This window comes from Doryrhamphus excisus, linkage group LG6 (assembly GCF_037039965.1).
Source record: "Doryrhamphus excisus strain RoL-2023G ecotype Guam linkage group LG6, RoL_Dexc_Guam_v1.1, whole genome shotgun sequence".
NCBI classification, from domain to species: domain Eukaryota; kingdom Metazoa; phylum Chordata; class Actinopteri; order Syngnathiformes; family Syngnathidae; genus Doryrhamphus; species Doryrhamphus excisus.
In genome coordinates this window covers 5,844,054-5,870,691 of record NC_136362.1, presented here as the reverse complement: position 1 = coordinate 5,870,691, position 26,638 = coordinate 5,844,054, and the positions used below count along the sequence as shown (strand labels likewise).

Here is a 26,638-nt window from a genome sequence, read left to right as displayed (position 1 = left end):
CACAATAAAGCTCTTAAAGCAGCTCAACAAAGTCATCTTTTCTTACCTTCACACGTTGATAAAAACAAACCAGGTTGTGTCACCAGGAGCTCCCATGTTTGCTAGTTTGCTAATGTGTAAAATAGTCTTCGTCTCCGCCACAAACACCAACCACAGCCGAAATATGGCAACCTGTCACCTTAACACAATCAATGGGAAATAAAAGCACCTTCAAACTTCGGTCTTCGTTCATTTCCTATCCGACAGCGCCTCCCGGCGGACCTAATCAGAACTGCAAGACACTGCCCGCAGTGGCCGCTAGGAGGTGCTCCTGCACTCGGTGTCCACATCATTAGGTACAGCCACACAATCCAACCATTTGTAATGCAAATGTGGATGTCATAGTACAAATAAATAATAAATACATATTCCCATGTATGTGAAAGCAGGGAAAATTAAAGAATTGCTGGGATTCCTTAGAGTTTACTATTTATTAAAGGGGGATAATATGCAAACACATCCATGTTTACACAAAGAGATGGTTTACATTACGTTCAGATAAAGATACTTTCCATCTTTAAAAAGGACAATGGAAACTCAGGGAATCATAGGGATTTTTCTTTCCAGAAAACAAGGAAAAGCGGGAATTTGGAAAAGACAGCCTTTCTGAAAAGGTTAATTTTTTTTTTTTTTACAAAAATGAGGTAAAATCAGGGATTTTTTTGTACCTCCCATGTAACAAAAATGTTGAAATAGAAAAAAAATGAATATGAGATGATTTATATTTGGTTTGATTTCATTCATTTTCTACCGTTTATCCTCACAAGGGTGGCAGGGGTGCTGGAGCCTATCCCAGCTGTCTTGGGGCGAGAGGCGGGGTCCACCCTGGACTGGTGGCCAGCCAATCCCAGGGCACATATAGACAAACAACCATTCACACTCACATTCATACCTATGGACAATTTGGAGTGGCTAATTAACCTAGCATGTTTTTGGAATGTGGGAGGAAACCGGAATACCCGGAGAAAACCCGGAGAAAATGCACGGGGAGAACATGCAAACTCCACACAGAGATGGCCGAGGGTGGAATCAAACGCCAATCTCCTAGCTGTGAGGCCTGCGTGCTAACCACTGCAGCCGATGTCCAATTTAACGTAGCTAAACATGCTAATGTATGAAGTGAAGCTAGCTGATGCTATCCCATCGTGATAAAAAGTAGATATACTGCATATAGAATATATAGAATGCTATAAATAGAGTATAGCAATACAGCATGTGCATCGTCCCCGTAGGAGCAAAAGGTCATGTGATCCAAGGAGGCACGGGACAGCGTGGGGTGGTCATGTAGAGGTTTATTCTCTGTATATTTTTACAAACACAATTAAGGATCGGAGAGTGTGGACGAGGTCCGCTTCACGTTTCCACGTCCGTCTGCTCCGCTTATCTGCAAAGACGCAGAAGAAGACATGGTCAACAATGGCTCCTCCGTGAGGGGCATGGAGTAGCAGCGTCTACCCGGGACAAATCTAGAACTAAAGCTCCTACAGATAAAAGCTCCTAGAGCCAGCCTACATGGAGGAGCTAACCTCCACTAGGTTACCTCCTCAAGTCCTGGATGGGCAGCAGGTTGGGTTTTACAAAGAACATGTTCACCTTCTTCATTAAAGGAAGGAAAGAAGACGGATTATGAAGATGATGATGAAGATGGACTCACAGGGCGGCGGCTCCAGAGATGATCTCGATCAGCTCCTTGGTGATGACGGCCTGTCTGGTGCGGTTGAAGGTCAAGGTCAGCTTGTCAATCATCTCGGCTGGGAGGGGAAGCACATGAATCAATCACAGTCCGTCACCCCCCCCCACCCCCAAACATGAAGTCATGATGGGGTTGCCATGGTAACAGGCGGACAGGCTCACAAGCGTTCTTGCTGGCGCTGTCCATGGCCGTCATCCTGGCGCTCTGCTCGCTGGTGGACGACTCCTTGAGGGCCAAGTAGATGATGTTGACCAGAGCGAACTCCTGGTAGTTCCTCAGCACGTCGGCGTCGATGTCGTCGTAGACGCTCATGGTTTCTGTCGAGGGAGGGGAGGGGGGGGGGTTTAAAGTCCTGGAGCAGGGTCAGGTGACTCTTTCAAGAAGGTACCTGCGTTTGCCACCACGTCTGTGGAGAACACGGGCTTCTGGTCCGTCTTGTAGGAGATGACCGACCTGCACGAGGAAGGGGGGGGCGGGATTAACGCCAGTCCGACTGCATTGGTCTGAGCGTGTTACCTGAAGCGGTTGTAGACGACGGCGCCCTGGTCAAACTCGTATCCGGAGTTCAGAAGCTCCCCGGCGATGATGGAGGCGTCCCCGAAGGTGGGGGGCTTGCGGCCCACCTCCTTGCAGTTCAGCATGATGTGCTTGCCGTGAGTTCTGAGGAGGAAGAGGAGGAGGATGATGAGCGATAAGAAGCGGCGGCGGCGGTGATTTGCAGGGCGTACCTGTGCAGCAGACCTCTCAGCTTGTCGCCCACGTTGACCACCATCACCTCCTTGCCGCTGCCCGTCAGGGCGGCGATCTCGTTCTTGATGGTTTTGGCCACGCCCGAGTGGATGGCGCCGCAGAGGCCACGGTCGGAGGTGACGCCGATGATCAGGTGCTTGGCGGCCTTGTCCTCAGGCGCCTTAATCTCCGCCTTCTCGTACAGCGCTGCAGGACAAACTCAATTAGCATCTTCTCGTTTTTGGAGTTTCGTACGTGGCGGCAGCGGCGTACAGAGGGCTCCGGTGCCGTAGACTCGTGCGGGTTTCAGCTGCCTCTCGGCCCGCGCGTACTTGGCGGCGGCCACCATTTTCATGGACTTTGTGATCTTCTGGATGTTCTTGATGGACTTCAAACGGATGGTGACTGCGCACAAAAAAAACTTGGTTGGGGCTCCTTTGTACGGCAACACTTGAAATACACAAACATGCATGGGTGATGCCCGGACGTGACGCCACATGGGCAGCATTCACGTCGTCTCGGCAAGAACTTACTGTCCTTCAGGGTAGCCATGTTCCTGACCTGCCCACTGCAAAACAAACAATGTTAACGCTCATTCCACACCGACATCAAACTTCTGTGTGCAAATAAACCCTCGCGGTGTCATTTCATAGAAAAATATCAATATTTTTAGTAAGTCACACGAGAAATGGGTGAAATTGTGAGCTAATGCTAAGGCTGCAGAGATGCTAACTCTCCACTGGTGACGGAGCTGAAGAAACTGCGAGCATTATTTGTGTAACATGGTTAACATATCATATGTACATTGGCATTAGATGCCCTCATAATGTGTAAGTAGCACAATGTCAAGCGGCTTATTTCTTTAGCATTAGCTGTTAGCCTCCGTGCTAACGTCATTCATTAGCCGAGGCCTCCACATTAGCACGTCCTTCCAGAATCCGATAACACTCACGCTACATAAATTATACCACCTGATTTCTAGCAACAAGTAGCTAGACGCGGCACACCACAGTAAATGTAATAAAACAATTAAATAAGTGAAGTTTTACCATTGTGGGGAGAACACCAACAAGCTGGTCCTGGCGAACATGGTTACTGTATGAAGGTCAGACACACAGAACTGCGCATGCGCACGGTGCCGGCAAAATGGCCGAAAGGTGCATTCACTGACGTGCGAAAAATCAGACGAAGAGGCTCCGCGTTCCCCAGAACGGAAATGGCTTTTGTATGCTTGTTAAACAAATAAAGGCTTCTTGTATTCTGACTGCGTGATATAAAACTATTTACAATATTTAAAAATTAAATGATTTATTTATTTTATAGATTTTATTGTTTTAAAGTGTTTAAAATTCAATTATTTATTCTTTAATAATGAAATACATTTAATTTTTAATATAATGTATTTTAGGTAATGCCAAAAAATATTTAATTCAAATTTTGAAAATATTGTAAAAATAATACTTCATGTTTTTATTATTAATAAGTAATTAAATTGTACATAATTATTAATTCTAAATATATTACAATGTAAATGACCTTTGTAGACGTATGAAACAAATAAAGGTTTCTTGTATTATTAAAATAAAATAGCAATTTAATAACTCCCATATATTCTAACTAGAAAATCACTTCAAAACATCTTTTGCATTATTAATGCATGATTATTATTTTGCTTTTGAGTCCGTCAGTCGCAGGCTTTCTCAGCTAGATGGCTCCACACCGGCTTGCGTTTCTCGATGAATGCCCGTATCCCCTCCTGGCCGTCTCTCAGAGCGAGGTTGTCCACCATCACCTTGGAGGCGGTGACGTACGCCGCATCTCGACCTTGAGACATTTGTCTTTGGGGGAAGGACAAGCGCGCGTCAAAGCCAAAGCGATGCCAAAGTGATGAGAAAGGAGTAAATGTTGCGTTCAAACACCTCTGGAAGGTAGCCTTGCCCAGCGCCACCACGGGTCGGCTGGCCTGGCACACCCGCTGGGCGATGGCTAGCGTCTCCGCCTCCAGTCGCTCCTCTGCCACCACCTTACTGAGCAGCCCGTGCAGCAAAGCATCATGGGCTGACAGGGGGGCGCCCGTGAAAAGCATCTCCATGGCAACCTGGCAGACCAGCAAACAATGTCATCAACATGCCATCCAAAAAAAGAGGTGTCATCCTTGTGCCCTCATACCTTCCTGGGCACGGCTCGGCCGATGGCCACGGCCGGCGTGGAACAGAACAGACCCACGTTGACGCCCGGGGTGGCGAAGGTGGACTTCTCGGACGCCACCGCCACGTCACAGCTGGCCACCAGCTGGCAGCCTGCCGCCGTGGCCACGCCGTTCACCATGGCGATCACCGGGACAGGGACGTCCTGGATCAGCGTCATGACCTGGGACACAAAACAGTCATCTGACAAAGACGGAGCAGCTGGGAAAAGGGGGCAGGGGGGGAAGGGACGCACCTCTGCGCAGGTGCGAAACACTCGCGTGTGATGGTCTCGACCCTGTGCTGATGTCAGCTCCTTCAAGTCGTGTCCAGAGGAGAACACCGGACCTTCAGCTGATAATAGTCATGGTCATATAGTCATATTTTACACCATTAAACATGGTTATATAGTCATATAGTCATATTTTACACTATTAGACATGGTTATATAGTCATATTTTACACCATTAAACATGGTTATATAGTCATATAGTCATATTTTACACCATTAAACATGGTTATATAGTCATATATTTACACCATTAGACATGGTTATATAGTCATATAGTCATATTTTACACCATTAAACATGGTTATATAGTAATATACGTATTTACACCATTAGACATGGTTATATAGTCATATTTTACACCATTAAACATGGTTATATAGTCATATAGTCATATATTTACTCCATTAAACATGCTTATATAGTAATATAGTCATATATTTACACCATTAGACATGGTTATATAGTAATATAGTCATATATTTACACCATTAAACATGGTTATATAGTCATATAGTCATATTTTACACCATTAAACATGGTTATATAGTAATATAGTCATTTATTTACTCCATTAAACATGGTTATATAGTCATATAGTCATATATTTACACCATTAGACATGGTTATATAGTCATATAGTCATATATTTACACCATTAGACATGGTTATATAGTCATATAGTCATATTTTACACCATTAAACATGGTTATATAGTAATATAGTCATTTATTTACTCCATTAAACATGGTTATATAGTCATATAGTCATATATTTACACCATTAGACATGGTTATATAGTCATATAGTCATATATTTACACCATTAGACATGGTTATATAGTCATATAGTCATATTTTACACCATTAGACATGGTTATATAGTAATATAGTCATATATTTACACCATTAGACATGGTTATATAGTCATATAGTCATATTTTACACCATTAAACATGGTTATATAGTAATATAGTCATTTATTTACTCCATTAAACATGGTTATATAGTCATATAGTCATATATTTACACCATTAGACATGGTTATATAGTAATATAGTCATATATTTACACCATTAGACATGGTTATATAGTCATATAGTCATATATTTACACCATTAGACATGGTTATATAGTAATATAGTCATATATTTACACCATTAAACATGGTTATATAGTAATATAGTCATATATTTACACCATTAAACATGGTTATATAGTAATATAGTCATATATTTACACCATTAGACATGGTTATATAGTAATATAGTCATATATTTACACCATTAGACATGGTTATATAGTAATATAGTCATATATTTACACCATTAGACACGGCACCCTACCTGAAATGATGATGACTCTGAGGTCCTGGCTGTCCACGTCGGTCAGGATGTCCTCCCTGAGGGACTCCAGCATGGACAGAGACAGTGCATTCCTCTTTTTGGGATTGTTGAGCGTTATTCTCCTACAAACAGCACACACACATTCACAGCAGCTGTACCTATTAAACTGGCCTTCGACTTCAAATACATAAAACGTTACGCAAACTTTTGCCGAAATACGCCGAATCCGTGAGAAGACTTTACTTTGTTGTGTAAGTTCTTTTAAAACAGGCAGCGGTGCCTCGCTAGGTAAATAAAACAGTTTTCGTTTTTTTTTCAAGCTAGTTCGCCGCTGGGGCGCCGAACAACAACACAAAACCGAGGTCACCTGATTCCGTTAGTCTGCCTGCGGAGAGTCAGCGATTCCGGTTCTGTCCGAGAGAAGAAGCGAGGACCAGCAGGCACCTGAGACCTGGTCAGAAGGGTTGTAGTCCTGCACAGAAACCTACCTGCCATGTTTGACTCTGAAGCGGACTGTGACACTTCCGGGTTGGTGACGCCATTACGCATCGTACGTAAAGCGTCCCTGAAAGTGTTTACATCCACCTTTTATTATTCTTGAAATGAAGTTACGAGAATAACAAAACACTTTTTGGATGAATTTTGTAGTGGATTGTTTTGTTAGTGTTAGTTTGTTGTTTATTATTCAACTAGCAAACATGTGTTGTAGCATCGCTCAACAAACAACAAACAGGAAGTGATTAGTGTGATTGTTTATTCAAGTGATGATTTAAATAAATGCTAACATATTGTCAGGGCAGGATAATAAAAGGAACATTTTCTCAGAAAAACACTACTATGAGTCGTTATTTCCACAAATGAAATGCTAGCTGGAGAAATACTGGGAGAGAAGTCGGCTCCTACGGGGTCGGAGGTCACAACCTCCACAAAACCTCCTCCCCACCACGAGGAGGAAGATGGCCACCGGCAGGAGGCGGGCCTCATGTCAGGTGACGGCGTTGATGCCCTGGCCGCTCTCGGCGGGCGTGAAGAACTGGACTTTGGGCGAGGCCTGCAGGGCGGAGTTGTTCCGCCGCAGACTCCCGCTGCTTCCGGCGCCTTTCCGCATGGAGTTGTTGCGGCGCATGGAGTTCCTCTTGCGCAGCGAGTTCTGCTGAGACAGCTCGCTTTTCTGCAGCGTCTGGATCAAGATGGACGGCTTCTCGTCCAGTTCCCTGGCACTGCAGCGCGGCGTGGCGACCTGTCGGGACGGCGGCAATGCAACCGGCGTCAAAGACTACAAACATGGCGCCTCCGCCCGGCTTTGACACCCACCCGCACTGTGTTTCCAAACTTGGAGTAGTCCACGGAGTAGACCCCCTCCTCCTCTGTCACTATGGGAACAAAGCGGTGGCCCCACTGGATCTCCTCGGACACGTAGGAGGTGCGGGCCTGCGTGGTGATCCCCGTGGTCTCCACCACCCCCTCCAGGATGACGATGACCTCCAGGTCGCTGCACTGCAGCTCCATGGCCGACAGCTCGTACAGCGGGCTGCCGCGGCACACGACAACACGTCAAGCGGCGAAGTGGCGGGCGAAGTGGCGGCGGAGTTCAGACCTGTTCTTGTCGATGACGTGGCAGATGATGAGCGGCGCCAGCAGGAACAGGCTGTTGCTGGCCACGGCGCTCTCCGTCTGGACGTCGATCTGGTGGATGGGGATGACCTCGCCCTCGGGGGTGGTGGTCTTCCTCACCACCTGAACATCATCATCATCGTCGTTTTTAGGGGACCCAGGAGGCCGCAAACACACCGCTTAGCATCCGCACACACACACACACACACACCTGCAGCCGCACGGTCGCCCCGATGATCATACTCTTCCTCAGATCTCCGATGCGGATCATGAAGCACAGGCGGTTGTTCCGCACGGCGATGACGGCGTGGCGGCTGAAGATGAGCGTCTCCGCCCGCCGGTTGGATTGCGCCGTCTTCATGAAGATGCACCCTGCAGGAGGTTGACATGACAACAGTACAGCGACGAGCCCTGCCGTTGGCTGGCCACCAGTCCAGGTGCCCGCGGGGACCCGGGGTCTTACCCAGCATGACGGCGTTGATGATGAGGCCCACGATGTTTTGCAGGATGAGGACGGTGATGGCGGCGGGGCATTGCTCCGTGATCATCCGCCCGCCAAAGCCGATGGTCACCTGGACCTCGATGGAGAACAGGAAGGCGGAAGTGAACGACCTGGAGGTCATTAGAAGGACAATCACCAATCAGAGCAGAGGGGGGGGGGGGGGGAGAAGTCAGGGGGCGGGGCCAAACGCTTTCCTTCCCGGTTGGAAATGACGGAAACGGGACAATAAAATGTGTCGAAATAAGAGCATAAAGACGTTCCTACTTGACGTCGGTGACGCAGTGAGTCCCGTTGAGGCGCTCCGGGTCCAGGTCTCCGTGCGCGAAGGCCACCAGCCACCAGCTCATGGCGAACAGGAGCCAGCTGCTGACGAAGGTGGTGGTGAAGATGACGAGGGTGAAGCGCCACTTGAGGTCCACCAGCGTGGTGAAGACGTCCTGCAGGAAGCGGCCCTGCTCGCGGATGTTCTTGTGGGCCAGGTTGCACGAGCCGTTCTTGGCGATGAAGCGCGCCTTGTTGACGCGGTCCCGGAACACAGGCTTGCGAGGCATGCGGGACACCAGCCCCGGCAGGCCGAACTCCTCCGGGATGATGCTCTTCCTCGCCAGCATGGTCGCGCGCCTCCCGGCTGGGCTTCGGTGCGCCTTTTACGCACGGACAGCGTGAGAGTGCGCGGGATGTTTGGGAGCCGCCTCTGCTCCGAGGAGGTTCTGGGTTCTGGGACGGCCCTTCCGAATCCCGAGCCCGGACCCGCTTCTGCTGCTTCCTTCTCGAAGCGCCACAGCCGCCAATCAGCCGCCGACCTTTCTTCTTAACACGTTCTCAGGAGTGTGCAAAAACCTAGGTGGCGCCAGTCAGCACTTCTTGCGGTCCAAAACCGCCCCCCCCCCCCCAGCATTTACTTTCCGCATTCTTTCCAAACCACACCAACAGGACAATAAAGTGGGGGACTAAAAAGCACTTTAGACCAGGACTTGGATATAAGTGTTTGCCCCCCTTCCTGATTTCTTCCGGTTTTGTCACATTTGAATGTTTCATCATCAATCAAATAAATATTATCAATGACAGCACAGCTCAACACAAAATAAAACATTTTATTTTTAAGGGAGAAATAAAACACACATGTCCTCGTGTGAAAAAGTACCTGCCCCCCACCCAGAAAGAAACCAATTGAGATCTAACCGTGGAAAAAGGTTATGAAGCCATTTCTAAAGCTTTGGGACTCCAGCCAACCACAGTGAGAGCCATCCTCCACAAATGTCCAAAACACGGACCAGTGGTGAACCTTCCCAGGAGTTGCTGACCGACCAAAATGACCCCAAAAGCGCAGCCGCGACTCACCTGAGAGGTCACAAAAGACCCCGCAACAACATCAGTGTTCATGCCTCCGCCATCAGAAAGAGTTCCAAGACCAAAACCACTGCAAGAATAACTTTAAGGCTCAATTTTACCAGAAAACATCTTAATGATCCCTAAGACCTTTGGGAAAAACCTTTCGGGAAAAACTGTTTGTCTCAGCAAAAGAAGAGTAAAATATGGTGGTGGTAGTTTGCTGCGTAAACGGAAGCATGAATCCTGCAGAAGGAGAAGGTCGAGAAGGTGTTCAGGGCACATCCGAGCGGTCGGAGGCCTCGGGGAAGACCCAGGACCCGTTGGCGAGACCAGGTTTTCAGTAGCCAGATGAGACTTTAAAGAGGGGCCAGTCATGATTGAAAGACTATAAAACTTTAATGCAAGTTAGTCTTGCGTCATCGTACAAGTGCTGACTTGGAATCAAACACGTAAAAAAAGTGATCCTATCAAAGTGAAACTAGGAATAAAACTACAGAATCGTCTGATGCTGATTCAAGGCGGTCCTGGACCGGTTTTCCCCGTGTCAAGGGGGTCTACATGTCGGCCTTGACGAAAGACGCAAACATGCCGTCCTGCTGCTCCAGGAGAGTCTCGGGCTTGTCGTACTCCAGAATGTTCCCCCGCTTCATGACGATGACCAGGTCTGCCGTGAGGATGGTGTGGACTCGGTGCTGGGGGGGGTAGAGGATGCGTTGGTGAGTACATAGAACACAAAAGGGACAGACCCCAAGCTCCCTCCCTCCAAGTTCTTTGGTACCAACCAGGCTGTCTGTGGCAGACCCGGAGGCGGACCTCCAGCCCCAACCCGACCGGTAAGTGAGAAGAAGGAAAGACAGGAAGAGGAGTGGAACGGGGGGGGGGGGGGGCCCGAGACCAGGTCCGATCCGGGTCTACTTGTGAGTCCTCACTAGCACACTGAAGAGGCTCTCCTCCTGTGCTAGCAGGTTAGGACCCGAGTCACTCTCCACCAAAATCCCTGAGGAGAACACCAGCACCTGTCCGGCGTCCAGGATGGAGGACACGCGGTGCTGAGGGCGGGGCCAGGCAGGAGGAGACAGGACAGGAAAAGAAGGAAGCAAGGAAGGAAGGAGGCGACAGAATTGAAGGGATCATTGAGAAGATGAAGTCTTGGCGTTAAAGTGTGCAAAGGACAGAAGGAAAAGGAAACACGTGAAACATTTCAAGGTCTTCAACTCACAGCGATGGTGACCACCGTCCGATCTGCAAACGCCGTCATCACAACTTTTTGGAGGATGTTCTCCTGCACACAAACACTCCCCGTAAGTATGCCAGTGCACACTTTAAGTATACAAGTAAGGAAGTATACAAGTGTCCTCGTATGCTCTAAAAAGACTAAGTCTGCACTTAAACATCAAAAGATGCACACTCATTTGTACTTGTAACAAGTAAGTACGCGAGTATGCACTCAAAAGAGTAAGTGTAGGTATATGCAAGTGCAAGTGTGTATGTAAGTACACAAGTGTGCACTTATGCACCCAAAAGATGTGTAAATAGAAGTGTGCACTTACATACTCAAAAGAGTCAGCACGCAAGTGTGAGTATGCAAGTGCACACTTGTACTTGTGCATGCAAAACGCAAAGTGTAAGTACGCAAGTATGCACTCAAAAGAGTACGTGTAGGTATGCAAGTGCATACATTTGGAATGCACAAGCGCGTGTGTAAGTACACAAGTGTGCACTTATGCACACAAAAGTTGTGTAAATGTGTGCACTTACATACTCAAAAGAGTATGCAAGTGCACACTTGTACTTGTGCACGCAAAATGTGACGAGTAAGTACGCAAGTCTGTACTTATGCACTCGAGGTGTGAGTATGCAAGTGCACACAAGCAAAAGGCTGTAATTAAGCACATAAGTGTGCGTGTAAGTGTGTATGCAAGTGTCCGCTGATGGACTCCAAAGACTCGGTGTAAGTACACTTGTGCCTTTCAAATGCTATGTGTAAGTACACAAGCGTCCACTTATGCAGTGACAAGACTTAAGTATGCGACACAAGTGCACCAACTCAAAGACTGAGACTTTCTGTGTACCGTGGGGGGTGCACACACACACACATGCACAGACGCACCGTTGCCATGTCGATGGAGGCGGTGGCCTCGTCCATGATGAGGATGCTACTCTTGCGTACAAAAGCTCGAGCCAAGCAGAAGAGCTGGCGCTGACCCACGCTGAAGTTCTCTCCGCCCTCCGTCACCACCGCATCTGGTCACGTGACGCAGCCAATCAGAGAGCGGCACACCATATTATGTGTGTGTGTGTGTGTGTGTGTGTGTGTACCAAGTCCTCCAGGCACCGTCTGGACCATGTTCTTCAGCTGAGCAATCTCCAGCGCCTCCCACAGGCGTTCATCGTTACACGTCCGCTCGGGATCCAGATTGAACCTGCAGGAGGTGAGAGGATCCAGCGCTTCAAACCCAAAACCAACAGCGCCTTGGGGTCACGGTGGGCGGCGGCCCTGCCGCGGACCATCCGAGTTCGTCAGAAAGCGGCCACGTTTATCAGCAGAGTGTGAAACACTCGACCGTTCACCCCATGAGCACACACACGCAAAGTCCAAACAAACACAGTCCCGCACGAACACAAACACGCCGAGGTGGCGAGGACGTCACATGAGGTCTGAGGCCGACTTCCTGCGGCGTTTCCCACCACTAACCTCACGCAGATGGCCATCTAGCGTGGTCACGTGACACTCCCAGCTCTGGGTTCACGTCAGGAGTTACAGGAAACGCTCAGAGCCTTGTGTGGAGTTCCACAAGGCTCGCCTCCCGCTCCTCTGATGTTGTGACGTTTGCGTGCATTATTATGATTATTATTATTATGATTATTATTATTATATAAGTAGTGTGAAAGTAAGTGTGTAGCAGACTGTGTGTACTCCACACGACCTCTCCAGCGGCCTCTATTTACTGGCAGCTAGTTAGGAGTACATCCTCTCAGTACAACACCAACCAACGCTTGCTGAGGCGCTAACATAAACAGGAAGTTGTAGCTATTTTGTGTGCGTGGAGAAAGCGAGGCGAGCAGCTGGGAAGTGTGTGTGTGTGTGTGTGTACCTAATGGAGCCGCTAAACAAGACGGGGTCCTGCAGGATGATGGACAGCCGAGACCTGAGAGTCTGCAGAGGAAGTTTGCAGATGTCGATCCCGTCGATGACGATCTTTCCTGCAAGCAAAGGAGATGGCGGCTCATTGTTTGTAATATTACAACTTTTTTATAGTAGGCGTCACTAATATGTTATCTCGTGTCTTGAGGGTTCTAATAATGTTATACATACACACGTTATTATATATTGGGAAATAGGAGGGTAAAGGTGACTATAGGGGTGCTATTTTGTATCGAGAGGGCTCTAATAATTTGTAAAACTGCATTTAGAAAGTCGTAAACAGGTTTTCTTTCTTATTTTCTCATATTACGTCTACTGTATTGGGAAATAGAAGGGTAAAGGCGAATGTAGGGATGCTATTTTGTCGCTAGAGGGCTCTAATAATGTTAAAAACTGCATTTAGAAGGTCAAAAACAGGTTTTCTGTCTTATTTTCTCATATTAAGTCTACTTTATTGGGAAATAGAAGGGTAACGTTGACTGTAGGGATGCTATTTTGGGTCTAGAGGGCTCTAATAATGTTAAAAACTGCATTTAGAAGGTCATAAACAGGTTTTCTCTGTCAAATTTTCTCATATTATGTCTACTTTATTGGGAAATAGAAGGTAAAGTTGACTGTAGGGATGCTATTTTGTGTCTAGAGGGCTCTAATAATGTTAAAAACTGTATTTAGAAGGTCGTCAACAGGTTTTCGCTCTCATTTTCTCATATTATGTCTACTTTATTGGGAAATAGAAGCGTGACCGTGACTGTGGGGATGCTATTTTGTGGCTAGAGTGCTCTAATAATGTTAAAAACTGCATTTAGAAGGTCATAAACAGGTTTTCTCTGTCTTATTTTCTCATATTACGTCTACTTTATTGGGAAATAGAAGGGTAAAGTTGACTGTAGGGATGCTATTTTGTGTTTAGAGGGCTCTAATAATGTTAAAAACTGCATTTAGAAGGTCGTCCACAGGTCTTTTGTTCTTATTTTTTCATATTATGTCTACAATATTGGGGTAATAGGAGTGGTAAGGTGACTATGGGGGTGTTATTTCATGTCTAGAGGGCTCTAATAACATAAAAAAAGTATATTTAGAAATGCCATAAACAGGTTTTCTGTGTTACAACTATTCCATTCATAAATGATGAACATTCACTAATCCCGGAATGACTTGGAAGTGAAGTGTGGCCGCTCCAATAAACACACACACATTCATACATAAACACGGAAGAACAGCTCAGTAAGTTGTTCCGCACCAAAGCCACCCAGCATGCCTTTGTGGGATATTTATATCCCCTGAAATCAGGCCTTTATGGCTACAAACTCCAAACGACTGTACTTCAGGCCTGCTGGCTCCTCTCAGACATAAAATGAAGATGAAACTTGTTTAAAGAGACGACAAACAAGTGTTAGGATTTTGAAATGATTATTAATAATGGGGGTTCGTATCGGAGCGTGTAAAGACATTGACTGTTTATCCTTCCTCAGCTGTCCTCAGATCAGTGCGCTCATGCTGGCACCACACTTTCCCCAAAGAAGGGAATCTTGGAAAGCTGGGAATGTCTTGTTTTAAGGAGACGTAAACACGACTCCGACTCACCTTCAAAAATGTCCACCATGTTGAAGAAGGCCAGGGACAGCGAGGACTTGCCGCTGCCCGTGCGGCCGCAGATTCCCACCTGGCGGGAAGCAGAGAGGTGGCAAGGAGGTGATAATAAGACCACGTGCGGCGTCACGCACGCCATGTGCTTGCGACTTCGATGGAAGCGGCCGCCTTCGCCTGACAGCCGCGTGCTAATTACCTTCTGGCCCGGCTGGATGTACGCGTTGACGTGTTTGAGCACGGGCTTCAGCATGGGGTCGTAGCGCACGCACAGGTCCTGGATCTTGATGCCCCCATCTCGGGGCCAGTTCTCTGGGACCTGGGAGGCGTCTGCTGACAAAAAGACTCGCTGGGTCCTCCGGTGAGGGTGCGGAATGAAAGTCAAACATACCCATGGATCCCTCGTAGTTCTCAGACTCCGTACTCAGGAAGCTGTTGACCTTTTTCACCGCCGCCATCTGCACCTCCAAGTCCGCCAGGTTCCTCACCACCCAGTTCAGGTAGTTGGTGACCTGCACCCAACACACTGTTTCTACCTCTGGTTCTGTTGGCGACACGGCCGAGTCCGGGTAAACTCACGGTGAGGGCGTAGGTGAGAGCGAGCCCCACCAGACCTCCAGACGGTTCTCCGCAATGTAAACCCCAGATGGACGCCCCGGCCGCCGCCAGCACGATCACCGCTCCCAGGTAGTCCTGCTCGGAGAAGACCACCACGTGAAGTCACACAGGTAATCCCTGACTGGCAGGGGCCCCCATGTGACAGACATGCGCTGACTAGACCCGCCCGGGGGGGCCGGCGGGACCCCTGCCTGCCATGATGGGGAGGTGCCTCACCGTGCGGACCTCCAGCCAGCGGTTGGCAGCAGAGAGGAACAAGTAGGCGGTGTTGTTGGTGTCGGTCAGCTCCAGCATGCGTTGTTTGAAACGAGCCTCGTGTCTGGAACAATAGTTGACTTTTCATGGAAACGGAATGGCGGGGGGGGGGGGGGGGGGGGGCAACACACACACACACACACACACAGTAGTTCATCATCATCATCACCATCATCATCATCTTGGTGGTGGTCAAGAGGAGAGAATTACTGCTGTCCCACCCGGACTCCTCTGGAGGATGTTGGCAGGAACTTTCCCGCCAGTCTGTGTGTGTGTGTGTGCATGTGTGTGTGTGTGTGCGCGCGTGCACAGGGGGTCCTCAGGGGGACGATGGGGAGCAAAGCCTGAGACTTGTTTAGATCTGGTTCACAACTGTGATGGGAAAGAAGCCTCCCGTTAAAGCAAAATAAAACCGCCACCACATATGGCGTGCGAGGCTCCTCCCACTCGCCCTCTGGAAGAAGTCAGGATTTCGTATGACGTTAAGACAAAGTGCTACCTAAAGGCTCTGATGGTGGTGAGACCTTCAGCCGTCTCGGAGAAGTGGCACAGCAGAGGGAGCTGCGTGGAGTCGTCCAGGTCCTGCAGGTCCCTGTCGGCCGCACAGGAAGTGGTCCAATGAGCGGCGCGCACACTAAAGGTCTGAGCTTTGAGCTTTGAACTCACTTGGAGGCGACCCGGAAGTACTTCTGTATGAAGTAGAAGGCCACAGCCAGGGGAACCAGGGCGATGATGAAGGTGGGTGTGATGCGGGAGATGACCCCGATGGCGGACAAACACAGCAGGGTGGATCGGGTCAAAGACTCCAGCGTCGGGGGGATGTGCTGGGGGGCGAGGAGCGTCAGCCATTCGTGTCGGCTCATTCGGAGCAGATGCAAGGAGAACCTCATACCTGGTCAATAATGTTGGTGTCAGCTGAGAACCTGTTGAGGATCTGCCCCAGTGGGGTGATATCAAAAAACCTGAGGAGAGAGAGGTGCAGACCGGAGAGGTTGGGACCACCAGCATGTGTGATGTCAGATCAGGGTGAGGTTCTACCTGAGAGGAGCGTGGATGATCTTGTTGAGCAGGTTGTGATGAAGGTTAGTGGCGGCAGAAAGACCCAAAAACTCCACGGTGAGGGAGGTGATGAGGCACAAGGTGATCCCGGCCGCGCACAGGACGATGAAGACGGTCAGGTAGAGGGAGTCCTGCACACACAGGAGGTCCAAAGTCCAAAGGGTGCTTGTCTGAGCTTTCAAACAAAGACGGCTGTGATACCGGACCTCGTAGTCCGGGGAGCCGGGGAACGTGGTGTTCCTGCTGATCACTTGGACCTGGCACGTTCCGTTGGGTCCCGCCACAATGGTCTGATTGGACTTGGAGGTCCACATGGCCAGCCAGTAGTCCATGGCAACGATGACCGAGTGCTTGAGGAGCTTGGAGGACACCATGAGGAAGACCATGAGGAAGCCACCGGAGGACATGTAGCACCAGCACACCTGAGAAGATGAAGAGGAGGCTGTTGAGTCAATTAGACGGAGAGCAGGGTTAGCATCTCACGTGCGCGAGCATCACCTTCCACGGCACCTTGGACCTTCTGCTTGTGGTCATGGACAGGTTGTCATCATCTTCCTCCTCCTCTTCTTCCTCTGATGGGATTGCAAGCGCCATTGAGGAGGACGTGACCCAAACAATCTTCATGAGAACTTATACCTTCATCCTCATCATCCATTTGGTTCTTGGCCTCTCGTGAGTAGAAGGCCCTGCGGAGAGTCTTTCTCTCCAGCGTGGTTTGGCTGTCCTGCTCGATGTCCTGCAGACAAAAGTCAAAAGTCAGGTCAAAAGTCAGGAGAAGCCCAGAAGAAGAAGGTCTGACTGGTAGACACCAACCTTCTCCAGCTCCTGGTCCTGCCGGTTCATGAGCGTCTTCCAGTGGTCGTAGAGCTCCACGTCGTGAGTCTGGATGTCCTTCAGGGTTCCTTCCCTCAGCACGGAGCCGCCCTTCATGGCTATGATCTGAACTTGCACACGTCAAACACCTCCAGGCGGAAACATCAACACGGAGACACCAAAGTTCTCACCCAGTCGGCGTGGATGAGGTACTGTAGCTTGTGGGTGACGAGAACGACGGTCCGCTTATCGTCCTGCAGGAACTTGAGGATGCCTTCCTGCATCAGGTGGTCGCTCAGGTGGATGTCCAGAGCCGAGAAGGGGTCGTCCTGAGGGGAACATGGCAGACGGCGAGGTTTAACACGAGGTCCGTGACAAACAACACGTCTTTAACTCGATCGCTATCTGTGGGGGTGAAGCTGACGTCGTCACGGCAACAGACAATGATGCAAGCCCTGAGACCTCCAAACATAAACAGGAGGAGAGGGCGTCTCCCCGATGCACGCTAATCTAATCCAATGATTGAGTTTCCTCGCATTAGCGGCGCATCAGCTGACCAAGAAGACGATGTTGGTGTTCTGGTAGAGCGCTCGGGCCACGCAGATCCTCTGCCGCTGTCCGCCGCTCAGGTTGATGCCCTGGCGAGGAAGTGCAACGCCGGTCGTGAGCGCAAACAACACCACGAAACGTGGGTACCGAGCCCGCTGCTCACCCGCTCGCCAATCTCCGTCTGGTCTCCGAAGGGAAGAAGGTCGATGTCCAGTTGCAGAGAGCAGGCGTCGATCACCGCCTTGTACCTGGCAACACGCGGGGACGAAGGCGAGTGAGATGCCGGGTTACCACGGAAGCCAGCACGAGAGCGACGGGCGGCACCTCTGCTTGTTGAAGGGGCTTCCGAAGGTGATGTTTTCCTCCACCGTGGCGTTGAGCAGCCAGGACTTCTGGGTGGCGTAGGCCACGGAGTACCGGTTCTTGCTGGATGCATGATGGGAGAGGCAACACATTATTTGCTTCACAAAGGAGACAAATCCACTGCAGGGTGAAGGTCACACGGGTCAGCTTCACCGCCACAGACCATGGCAGGTCAGGTGCAGACCTCCGCCCAACCAGCACACCTTCACGCTCTGCATGATGAACGTCATGAAGCCTGAGGAGCTAAATGCTCAGGCTGAAGAACATGTCCACAGACTAGCATGCACACGGGAAGATGAGGATGAAGATGGAGATGCTTCAACGCCGGGAAGAAGGTGAGGTACCTCCTGGCGTGGTCCTGGGCCTCCTCCTCCTCCGCCTCTGAGCAGCTGTGAAAGCGTGAGGACACGCCGAGGCGGCCTGACGCTAACGCTTGCGTACAACATGAGGCAATGCTCCATTTGAGCGTCTCCATGGCGAGCAGCAAACTTTGGGCTAATAGACTTCAACTTCCCACCCAGAAAGGAGACACCGTGTAAGCGATGCCGTCATTGTCCGCCTACGATAATTAGGTTCCGTCTTTGACCGTCACGTCCAACTTGGAGGTCACGCGCAAGTCAGAGAGAGGCGTGGCTTTAAGAAACGCGACGTGAGAAAAGCGGGACGCATGAAGTGAGATGATGATGGATGCTAGGAGGGAGGATGTACCTGAACGTCCCCTGGTGGAGGAGCGTCTCGCAATCAGGCAGCCTGACGCGGCAAGAAGGCAGGAAGCTGGCGTTAACACACGTGCACGCTCACGTGCGAACGGAACGAGAACACGCGGGGAAGCGCCGGGGCTAACGGATCGTGCGGGACTCACTTGCTCCAGTGGACACGCCCACTGATGGTCTGCATCTCGCCCAGCATGGCCAGCAGCAGCGACGACTTCCCGCAGCCCACCTGGCCCACGATCATGGTCAGCTGACCTGAGCGCACACAGGAAGTGGACGTTTAGACGGCGCGATGAAACGTGGCTTGTCGTGGCCTCAAAGTGTCCGCACCTGTCGGGATGCGGATGTTGATGTCGGACAGCGTTGACAGGTTGCTTCCCCAGGTGAAGCATCCGTTGCTCACCTGGACACAATGAAACCCGACAAAATAAAAGCACATGTACAAAACGCGGCTTGTCACGTCGCTTCCCTGGGGTCACATTCCTCCTCGCTTGGGTTTATTTGTTCCCGTTATTTATTTTATCCTCCCCACATGACACTGACCCACAAAGGCATCTCCGTTATCCAAAATAAAAGCACTTAAAGCTACAAGACAATGGAGAAAAGTATTGGGACACAGCTCCTTATCCATGGATGAGGGGTCGTCCCAATACTTTTGTCCATGCGGGGCCAGCTGTTTGGATGAGACGTGAGACCACCAGTGAGATCAGTATGGTCCGAAGCGGGAATGGGAGGGAAGAAGCGCAGAAGAGATAAACAACAACGGAAGCGAGACGTGAAATTAAGGGGGTCACGTTCCGACCCGACAAACAGCGAGTGTAAGAACAGGAAGTGACCCTCGACAGCGCCGGGCCGGCCCACGACGTGAGCCACCGAGAGATGCCTTTCCCAGTGTTCTGATCCGGACCCGGGTCGGCACCTCTGGGACTGATCTGGAATGGTCCAAACCAAACCAGACCCTCCAAACCAGGACGCCACAGGATGCTCCCGTTGAGACGAGGCCGTGCGCTGAGATCATGTGATCAGCAGACACGCCACCCCCCCCTCCCTGACTCATTCTCCTAATGAGCGGGCCGTCGCCGGGTTGGCGGTGTCGCCCCGCGGGGATCAGACAGGAAGAGCCGCCTTCACTGGGGCCGTGCGCGGGGCAAGACGTTCTCATGTGAATCCTGAGAAGAGGGCGCGTACGTGCACATGGAAGGTCACGTGCACGCCGCCCCCTCCTGATAGGAAACAGCTGTCCATGAGCCTTGCTTCAGAGACGCAAAGAAGACACATTGGCGCACCTTGCATGGACGCCACATCAACGCTGATCTAAAGCACGTCTATTTCCTGTATTTCAAATGACCTCTGACCTTGACGGCCACATCCTCCGTCTCGCTGGGCCTCATCTGCCGCCTGGATGGCTGCTCGTAGTTGTCCATCTGGTAGCGCAAGGGCTGCTTCCTGTTGATGGCTTTGGTCTTCAGCACCAGGGAGGGGGTCGTGGAGACAGCAGCTTTAGTTGATATGCTGGCCACTTCCTGTAGCGCACCTGCAAGTGCGCCGTAAGCGCGGGGTGCACACTCACCGCCCCGGGGTGCTTCTTGGCGGCCTCCGAGGGCACCGACATCTCCCCGTTCCTCCAGCTGTCGTCTCCGATCTCGTCGCTCTGGAGGAACTCACCCAGCTTCTGCACGCTGCGGCGAACACAAACGTATCAATGAGGCGCCACGCTGCCGCTCCTCCTCCCTTCACACACGACTCACCTGACGAGCGCCTTGACGGCGAACCTGACGACGGTGGACAGCAGGAAGAGAGGCGTGACCAGGATGTTGAACAAGGCCAAAGTGGCGAAGGCCTCAGAAGGACTCGGACTACTTTTGGTGATGAAGTGATGCATGACAAAGGTCTGTGAGGAGGCCATGGAGGCGTTAGACTTCATGAGGAACGTCTCCAGAACCACCGCGGATGTGAGGAGAGGCTTACCACCAGGACGGCGGCGATGGGAATTGCGGCGTTCATGAAGACTACAAGCAGAAGGAAAGCCATCATGATTTGTGAGAACGCTGCAGCAGGAGCAGCCATTTTGTCATCTTCTCACTGGACATGGACGTGTAGAAGGCAAAGGTCTTGAGGCTGGTCAGCTCTTTTCCTCTCGTGTCCTCCACGCTGTCACAGAAGATGTTCTCCCAGGCGTAGAGCTTCAGCAGCTTGATGCCCTTCAGGATCTCTGTGGTCTTCTTCAGGCGATCCGTGGAGTGCTCCTGCAAGACAACACCCGGGGCTTAATGATGGAATGTTTCAAGACGAGCCGTCACGCTCACCAGTGTGCTCTTCTGCGTGTCGGCCAGCTTGGTGGCGATGAGGTACTGGACGGGAGCCAGTAGAACGATGACAGAAGCTCCGATCAAGGCGCTCCAGCCAAGCAGGTAGTAGAGAAGAATAACGCCCATCACGATCTGCCAAGACAAGAAGAATCATGAACATTGACATGTTGGTGATGATGATGATGATGGTGATGATGCCACCTGCACTGGCATGGCCCACAGGTTTGGGCACAGGAAGAGGAACCACATGAGCTGGTTGGTCTCTATGGCGACGAGGTTGTTGATCTGACCCAGCGTCATCTCACCCATGGACATGTTGGATGTGGACAGACGCAGGATCTTGTTGTAAATCATGGCCTGGTAGAAGATACGAGACGTGACTCGGGACGTCACAACCTCAGTCATTTAATGGCGCGCACTCACCAGCAGGGCGCCCCGTAGATTGATGCCCGTCTCTATGGTGACATAGTAGGAGGCCTGCAGGAAGGTTCTCTGCAGGACTAAAGCCAGGAAGAGAAGGACGGCCAGAACCGAGGTGTTCTGCAGAAGCTCCGTGGACAGCATGAAGTGGACGCCAAAGTATGTCTCCTGCAGCAACATCATGGCCAAATCAATACCTCCACAAAGCGACGGCAGGTTGGCTCCCCTTGGCACCGCGGGCGAGTGCGGAATTTGCCACGTCGCTCCCAAACGCACGCCGGCTCTCCTCGCTATCGCTATCGCTGCCGCCCGACGACGCCACTTGACGCTCGGACAGCTGGCGTTCAGCTGCGACAACATGCAGCCGCTCGCCGGACTTCTCTCAACACGCTGACCTTCACGCTTCACGCTTCACCCTCCTTTGGTGCCAATAAAGTTATGACACTCAAACACCAGCAACACAACCTGTAGTACTAGTCCTAAGTAGTTCAACCTGTAGTACTAGTCCTAAGTAGTTCAACCTGTAGTACTAGTCCTAAGTAGTTCAACCTGTAGTACTAGTCCTAAGTAGTTCAACCTGTACTTCTAGTCCTAAGTAGTTCAACCTGTACTTCTAGTCCTAAGTAGTTCAACCTGTACTTCTAGTCCTAAGTAGTTCAACCTGTACTTCTAGTCCTAAGTAGTTCAACCTGTACTTCTAGTCCTAAGTAGTTCAACCTGTAGTACTAGTCCTAAGTAGTTCAACCTGTAGTACTAGTCCTAAGTAGTTCAACCTGTAGTACTAGTCCTAAGTAGTTCAACCTGTACTTCTAGTCCTAAGTAGTTCAACCTGTAGTTCTAGTTCAAATGACCTAAGTGCAATTTGTAACATTATTAGAGCCCTCTAGGCATGAAATAACACCCCCATATCCACCTTTACACTTCTATTATCCAATATAGTAGACATAATAAGATATGCCTTTATCAGGCCCACAAGGGAAGATTTCAGAAAAGAGAATATATGGAATATATATATATATATATATATATATATATATAATAAAATAAAAGACAATATATGAAATATTTGGCATAAAAAACCTGTATTAGAGCCCTCTTGCCATGAAATAACACCCCTATAGTCACCTTTAAACTCTTATTACCAAATATAGTAGGCATATTATAAGTAATTAAGATACAGTACAACCTTCTAAATACAGTTGTGAACATTATTGGGGCCCTCTAGACATGACATCACACCCCCAAAGTCACCTTGAAACTCCTATTACCAATATAGTAGGCATATTACGGGGCTAGACCAGCTGAGTAGGACCCACCCTTATCTTGTCCTGAGTGGCGCCGCCTCCTTCCAGAGTCAAGTTCCTGACGATGCCCGAGATGCAGAGCGGCCCGGCGAAGCCCAGCAGGTCGGCCAGGTAGCGGAAGGTGCTGCTGAGCAGGATGGGCCGCCCGAACGCTCGGTACATGGAGCGCCAGATGGAAGGGGCTCGGTCGGGGTTCTCGGCCGTCTGCGTGAGCATCGGTGTTTCACCATACGGACGCTAGGCGGAGCTCCACGAGATGCCAGGACTCACCTTCTGGTCCTCGTAGGCGTCTTTGAGGCGGAGGTAGTTGGTGAGCGCCCTCATGGCGATGGGGAGCTTGCCGATCTTCTTCAGCTCGATGGGCCTCTTGTGGGCGCCCATGATGAGAGGGTTCATCCACCAATAGGTCGCCTGGCAGAAAGGTCACGAGTCACACCTGCTTTCCCCGATGTAAAACTGGTCTAGCTCACCTTCGACAGCAGGTTGACGAAGGGCTGCAGAAAACGGACCCCCAAATCTTGCAGGTCTTCTGGAGGTTTCACCTTCTGGGGGTTGGCGAAGAAGACGTACTTCTGCAAGACAAGAACGTAAAATACATTCTACGGGTCCAAGAACATTCCAGAAATGTTTGCTCCCACCCTGATCCGAATGACGTTGACCTCCACGGCCATGAGCAGGCCGTACAGGATCACCAGCAGGGCTGTGATGCAGAACCTCAGCTGCTGCAGGCCCACCTTGTACTCCACAAACTTCCACAGCTTGATGGACTTGGTGATGAAGGCCAGCACCCAGTAGATGAAGAGGACTGACCAGAACAACAAGCAGAGAGCTGAGCACATGAAGCTCATCCACCGGCAGACACCAGACTTGGAGCTCACCAAGGAGAAGTTTGGGGAAGTTGGAGGTCTCGATGTTGTGGTAGTAGACCACCGATGTGGTGGCCGCCACAAAGCCCATGAAGGCGGGCATGAAGAGGTGCAGGTGGTTGGTGTCCATCATCCTGCGGTGAGGCACAAGCACAGGTAGAACCTCCTTTACTGCTGGACCACACAGAACCAGAAGGTCTCATCCTTCCTGGGGGGATGTGAAGGGGGGCTCACTTGTTGGAGACGATGCCCTCAGCAAACTCGCACACATGGACGAAGAGCAGCGAGAAGGTGAGGATCCACCGCAGGTTGTGTCCCGGGAAGTGGAGCCAGGTGTTGTGATGGATTTGGACCTTGGAGCTCTGACTGCCCCATCCTGACACACACACACACACACACACTCCACTGTGTTCCTGTGGGCCTCTATAACTTCATGGACCACAACCATCTCCCTGGACGCAAGCCATAAAGCACTCCAGCGGGAACATCTTACCAATGAAGAGGATGGGGAAGGTGATGAAGAGCAGGAAGACGTGAGGCACCAGGTTGAGCGCGTCCACGAAGCAGCCATTGTTCAGCATGCCGTCGTTCACGCTGTAGCTGCTGGCGTTTTCATCGTTGCCGCAAAACGACAAGGCCATGGCGCTTGCCCGACTCCTCCGCCACGCGGGCCTCGGCTCGGTCTGAAAGAGGAGAAACCAGAACCGGCACCGTTAAACACGGCCGTCCCAGACCCAGCAGCGACAAAGAGAAGCTGCTAGCTAAAGTTGCTAAAGCTAAATACAAGTTGAGGGATGCTTTCAGTATTTGTCTTTCGTCTTTTGTTACACTCGGGAGGTTTCGCACACGGTTTTCCTTGTACTCTGTACAATGACAATAACATTTCCTATTCTGACTCAGCAAGAACCATCTAGAATGCCATCAAATATGGCGTCTGGTAACTGGCGGCCATATTTGATGAGGTCGAGTTCATTCATTTCTAAACCATTTAATTTTGATTCTCACTGTTATAACGTGCCTACACGAGTTAAAAAAAGTGAAAACTGTGCTATAAAGACATTGAAAATGAGACTTGAAATGAAAAGATTCGGTAAAGTGGTATATTATCGAAAACAACGTGACTGACTGTTGTGCCAGTGTTGACACTTGACACCCACCATTCTAATTATATATATATATATATATATATTGTATAAATACTACATATATACACAGTACAGGTGTATCAGACCAGACACATACAATACACCTCCAATAAGACGACAACTGCCACGTTTAAGTCGTAGCAAAAGCTCACTCACAAACAGCCATGAAGAAGACACGATCTTTGCTCGAAAGTGCAAATTGGAAATTCAAGTCTAACTTTCCTTACCTCGCTAAGGTAACTGTAAATCCTCACGGGAACACTTTCATTCCTGGCGGGGAAAAAAGGTGCGGTGAAACAAACAAAACAAGGATGACAAAACTGTTCAATTATGGAGCGAACTGAGAGAAGAGAAAAGTTGATTATTTTTAGACGCGCTCGAAGATCAGCTGCTCCGCATTCTGGCCACGGTCTGTTACAGCGAATACACACCAACTACTTCCGGTTAGCTTCGGGCTAAAGAATAGTGTGAAACGAGACGGATCGACCTGTAAGGTTAAATACGAAGACGTAAACCAACCATAGATCTTCATAGATCTTGGTTTCTTGAATGTACGCTCGTTAACCTTCTATTGACAGGTGGGATGCAATCAATTTATTCTGACGGTAGTAAAGAAAAGCTTCCGGTGAGAGAGGAGTTAACGTTGGCTGACTTGACACATACTCTCCTATCAAATTCCAACGAATGAAGCAGTTTAAGTTGGAGTTCATAATTCTAAACATTTTAAAACTGCATATCAGCAACAAATACATCTTAAAAGCAAACTCTTAATAACAAAACATGATTGACAGCATCAACAAGCCAGTGTTTGTATCTTTAAAATATAAATACTACACTTCATTATTGGGATAGTATTACATGTCACGATCATGTTAGTGAATGTTTACAAGATTTACATGTGACATATTTGGCTTTGCTTGGCATAAAAAATGACAAGGGGGCTTGGTTGAGACCCTGCTTGCAGCGGGTGGGGGCGGGGCCATATTGAATATCATCACAGAACATATTAAGGTCATTCTGGCAGGACATAATGCATCTTGTAGCTGTAGCTATGACAACATCATGCATCTTGCACTTGACGTCTTGGTTCGATAGCTAAATGTCCAAACTCCTTTGTGATGGTAATCAATTTAAATATGTTTATGCTTGTAAATGAGTACACGACAACAACACCAAAGCTACCCAAGTTTAACAGATGACTGTGCCTCACCTTTGCATTCGGCAGACGCAAACACCAAGCTAGGAAATGCACTTTGATGGAATATGTTCACATTTTCAATTGCCCCGCTTTGCTCCACACACCACTTCCGTCCGCCAAAACAAGAGAGAAGCCTCAATCATATTCATATTTTGGACATAAGCGCTCTTTCGAAATGCCTTATTTTGACGCCGAGTACAATGATGTCCGCTGGTGGCTTATATGTGTTGTTTGTGGGTCGATTGACGAATCTATTTTACCGCAAATACGATGCTAATGTGTTTTGCCGGTTTAGTCTATGGAGGCTGGTATTGGCATTTTGCGGTTTGGGTGCGTTCAAGACACTACGTGGATTGACGTTCCGATGCATTTGGACATAGACAGGCGGACAACCCCCCCTCCCGACACTTACCCGATCTCTCACACACTTGCAGCGGTGGTGGGCTTCGACGACTTAAAGGTGATGGGTTTCCTCTCATTGTGCGGACAAGGACCGGAAATAGCCGTAGATTGCGTTCACGTACCCATCACGCATGATGGCACTGAATCTGCTTTGAAAGGCTGT

At 49.7% G+C, this 26,638-nt stretch overlaps 4 protein-coding genes across 8 annotated transcripts; all 4 read right to left on the bottom strand.

Annotated features, from left to right (window-relative positions):
- Positions 1 to 1,316: 1,316 nt before the first annotated feature.
- On the bottom strand, positions 1,317 to 3,626 carry atp5f1c (ATP synthase F1 subunit gamma). 2 transcript variants are annotated; one of them, XM_058067541.2, is made up of 9 exons: positions 3,511 to 3,626; positions 2,995 to 3,029; positions 2,735 to 2,866; positions 2,461 to 2,668; positions 2,249 to 2,392; positions 2,121 to 2,185; positions 1,894 to 2,049; positions 1,694 to 1,790; positions 1,317 to 1,423 (listed from the first exon to the last, which is right to left on the bottom strand). In XM_058067541.2, exons 1-9 carry the CDS (start codon positions 3,549 to 3,551, stop codon positions 1,420 to 1,422), a joined length of 882 nt encoding a protein of 293 aa, XP_057923524.1. In that variant the 5' UTR covers positions 3,552 to 3,626; the 3' UTR covers positions 1,317 to 1,419. The 2 variants fall into 2 exon arrangements, with proteins under 2 accessions (XP_057923524.1, XP_057923523.1); XM_058067540.2 differs by lacking the exon at positions 1,317 to 1,423 and having other exon boundaries at positions 1,690 to 1,790; positions 3,511 to 3,589.
- A 344-nt stretch (positions 3,627 to 3,970) lies between these two features.
- Positions 3,971 to 6,816, bottom strand: echdc3 (enoyl CoA hydratase domain containing 3). Its single transcript, XM_058067794.2, has 6 exons — positions 6,649 to 6,816; positions 6,282 to 6,403; positions 4,904 to 5,001; positions 4,631 to 4,831; positions 4,381 to 4,559; positions 3,971 to 4,299 (listed from the first exon to the last, which is right to left on the bottom strand). The coding sequence occupies exons 1-6, from the start codon at positions 6,774 to 6,776 to the stop codon at positions 4,146 to 4,148; spliced, it is 882 nt and encodes a 293-aa protein (XP_057923777.2). The 5' UTR covers positions 6,777 to 6,816; the 3' UTR covers positions 3,971 to 4,145.
- A 214-nt stretch (positions 6,817 to 7,030) lies between these two features.
- On the bottom strand, positions 7,031 to 9,232 carry kcnj8 (potassium inwardly rectifying channel subfamily J member 8). Its single transcript, XM_058067254.2, has 6 exons — positions 8,662 to 9,232; positions 8,359 to 8,507; positions 8,107 to 8,267; positions 7,879 to 8,018; positions 7,596 to 7,812; positions 7,031 to 7,521 (listed from the first exon to the last, which is right to left on the bottom strand). Exons 1-6 carry the CDS (start codon positions 9,006 to 9,008, stop codon positions 7,267 to 7,269), a joined length of 1,269 nt encoding a protein of 422 aa, XP_057923237.2. The 5' UTR covers positions 9,009 to 9,232; the 3' UTR covers positions 7,031 to 7,266.
- An 874-nt stretch (positions 9,233 to 10,106) lies between these two features.
- abcc9 (ATP-binding cassette, sub-family C (CFTR/MRP), member 9) lies at positions 10,107 to 25,314 on the bottom strand. Of its 4 annotated transcripts, XR_009129203.2 has the most exons (42): positions 25,103 to 25,314; positions 24,224 to 24,413; positions 23,965 to 24,106; positions 23,743 to 23,864; positions 23,503 to 23,669; positions 23,335 to 23,436; positions 23,135 to 23,275; positions 22,877 to 23,068; positions 21,564 to 21,728; positions 21,342 to 21,497; positions 21,138 to 21,272; positions 20,915 to 21,077; positions 20,800 to 20,840; positions 20,580 to 20,722; positions 20,402 to 20,510; positions 20,187 to 20,294; positions 19,162 to 19,234; positions 18,981 to 19,086; positions 18,827 to 18,868; positions 18,080 to 18,181; positions 17,919 to 18,003; positions 17,764 to 17,844; positions 17,398 to 17,535; positions 17,207 to 17,332; positions 17,030 to 17,129; positions 16,892 to 16,965; positions 16,600 to 16,815; positions 16,373 to 16,524; positions 16,227 to 16,296; positions 16,001 to 16,158; positions 15,834 to 15,926; positions 15,296 to 15,398; positions 15,041 to 15,154; positions 14,853 to 14,973; positions 14,661 to 14,791; positions 14,459 to 14,537; positions 12,825 to 12,933; positions 12,049 to 12,152; positions 11,840 to 11,973; positions 10,949 to 11,011; positions 10,512 to 10,778; positions 10,294 to 10,421 (listed from the first exon to the last, which is right to left on the bottom strand). XR_009129203.2 is itself a non-coding variant. In XM_058069356.2 (41 exons), the coding sequence occupies exons 2-41, from the start codon at positions 24,369 to 24,371 to the stop codon at positions 10,284 to 10,286; spliced, it is 4,746 nt and encodes a 1,581-aa protein (XP_057925339.2). In that variant the 5' UTR covers positions 24,372 to 24,413; positions 25,103 to 25,281; the 3' UTR covers positions 10,107 to 10,283. The 4 variants fall into 4 exon arrangements, 2 of the variants coding, with proteins under 2 accessions (XP_057925339.2, XP_078647374.1); XM_058069356.2 differs by lacking the exon at positions 10,512 to 10,778 and having other exon boundaries at positions 10,107 to 10,421; positions 25,103 to 25,281; XR_009129204.2 differs by lacking the exon at positions 18,827 to 18,868 and having other exon boundaries at positions 25,103 to 25,283.
- Between the last annotated feature and the right edge of the window lie 1,324 nt (positions 25,315 to 26,638).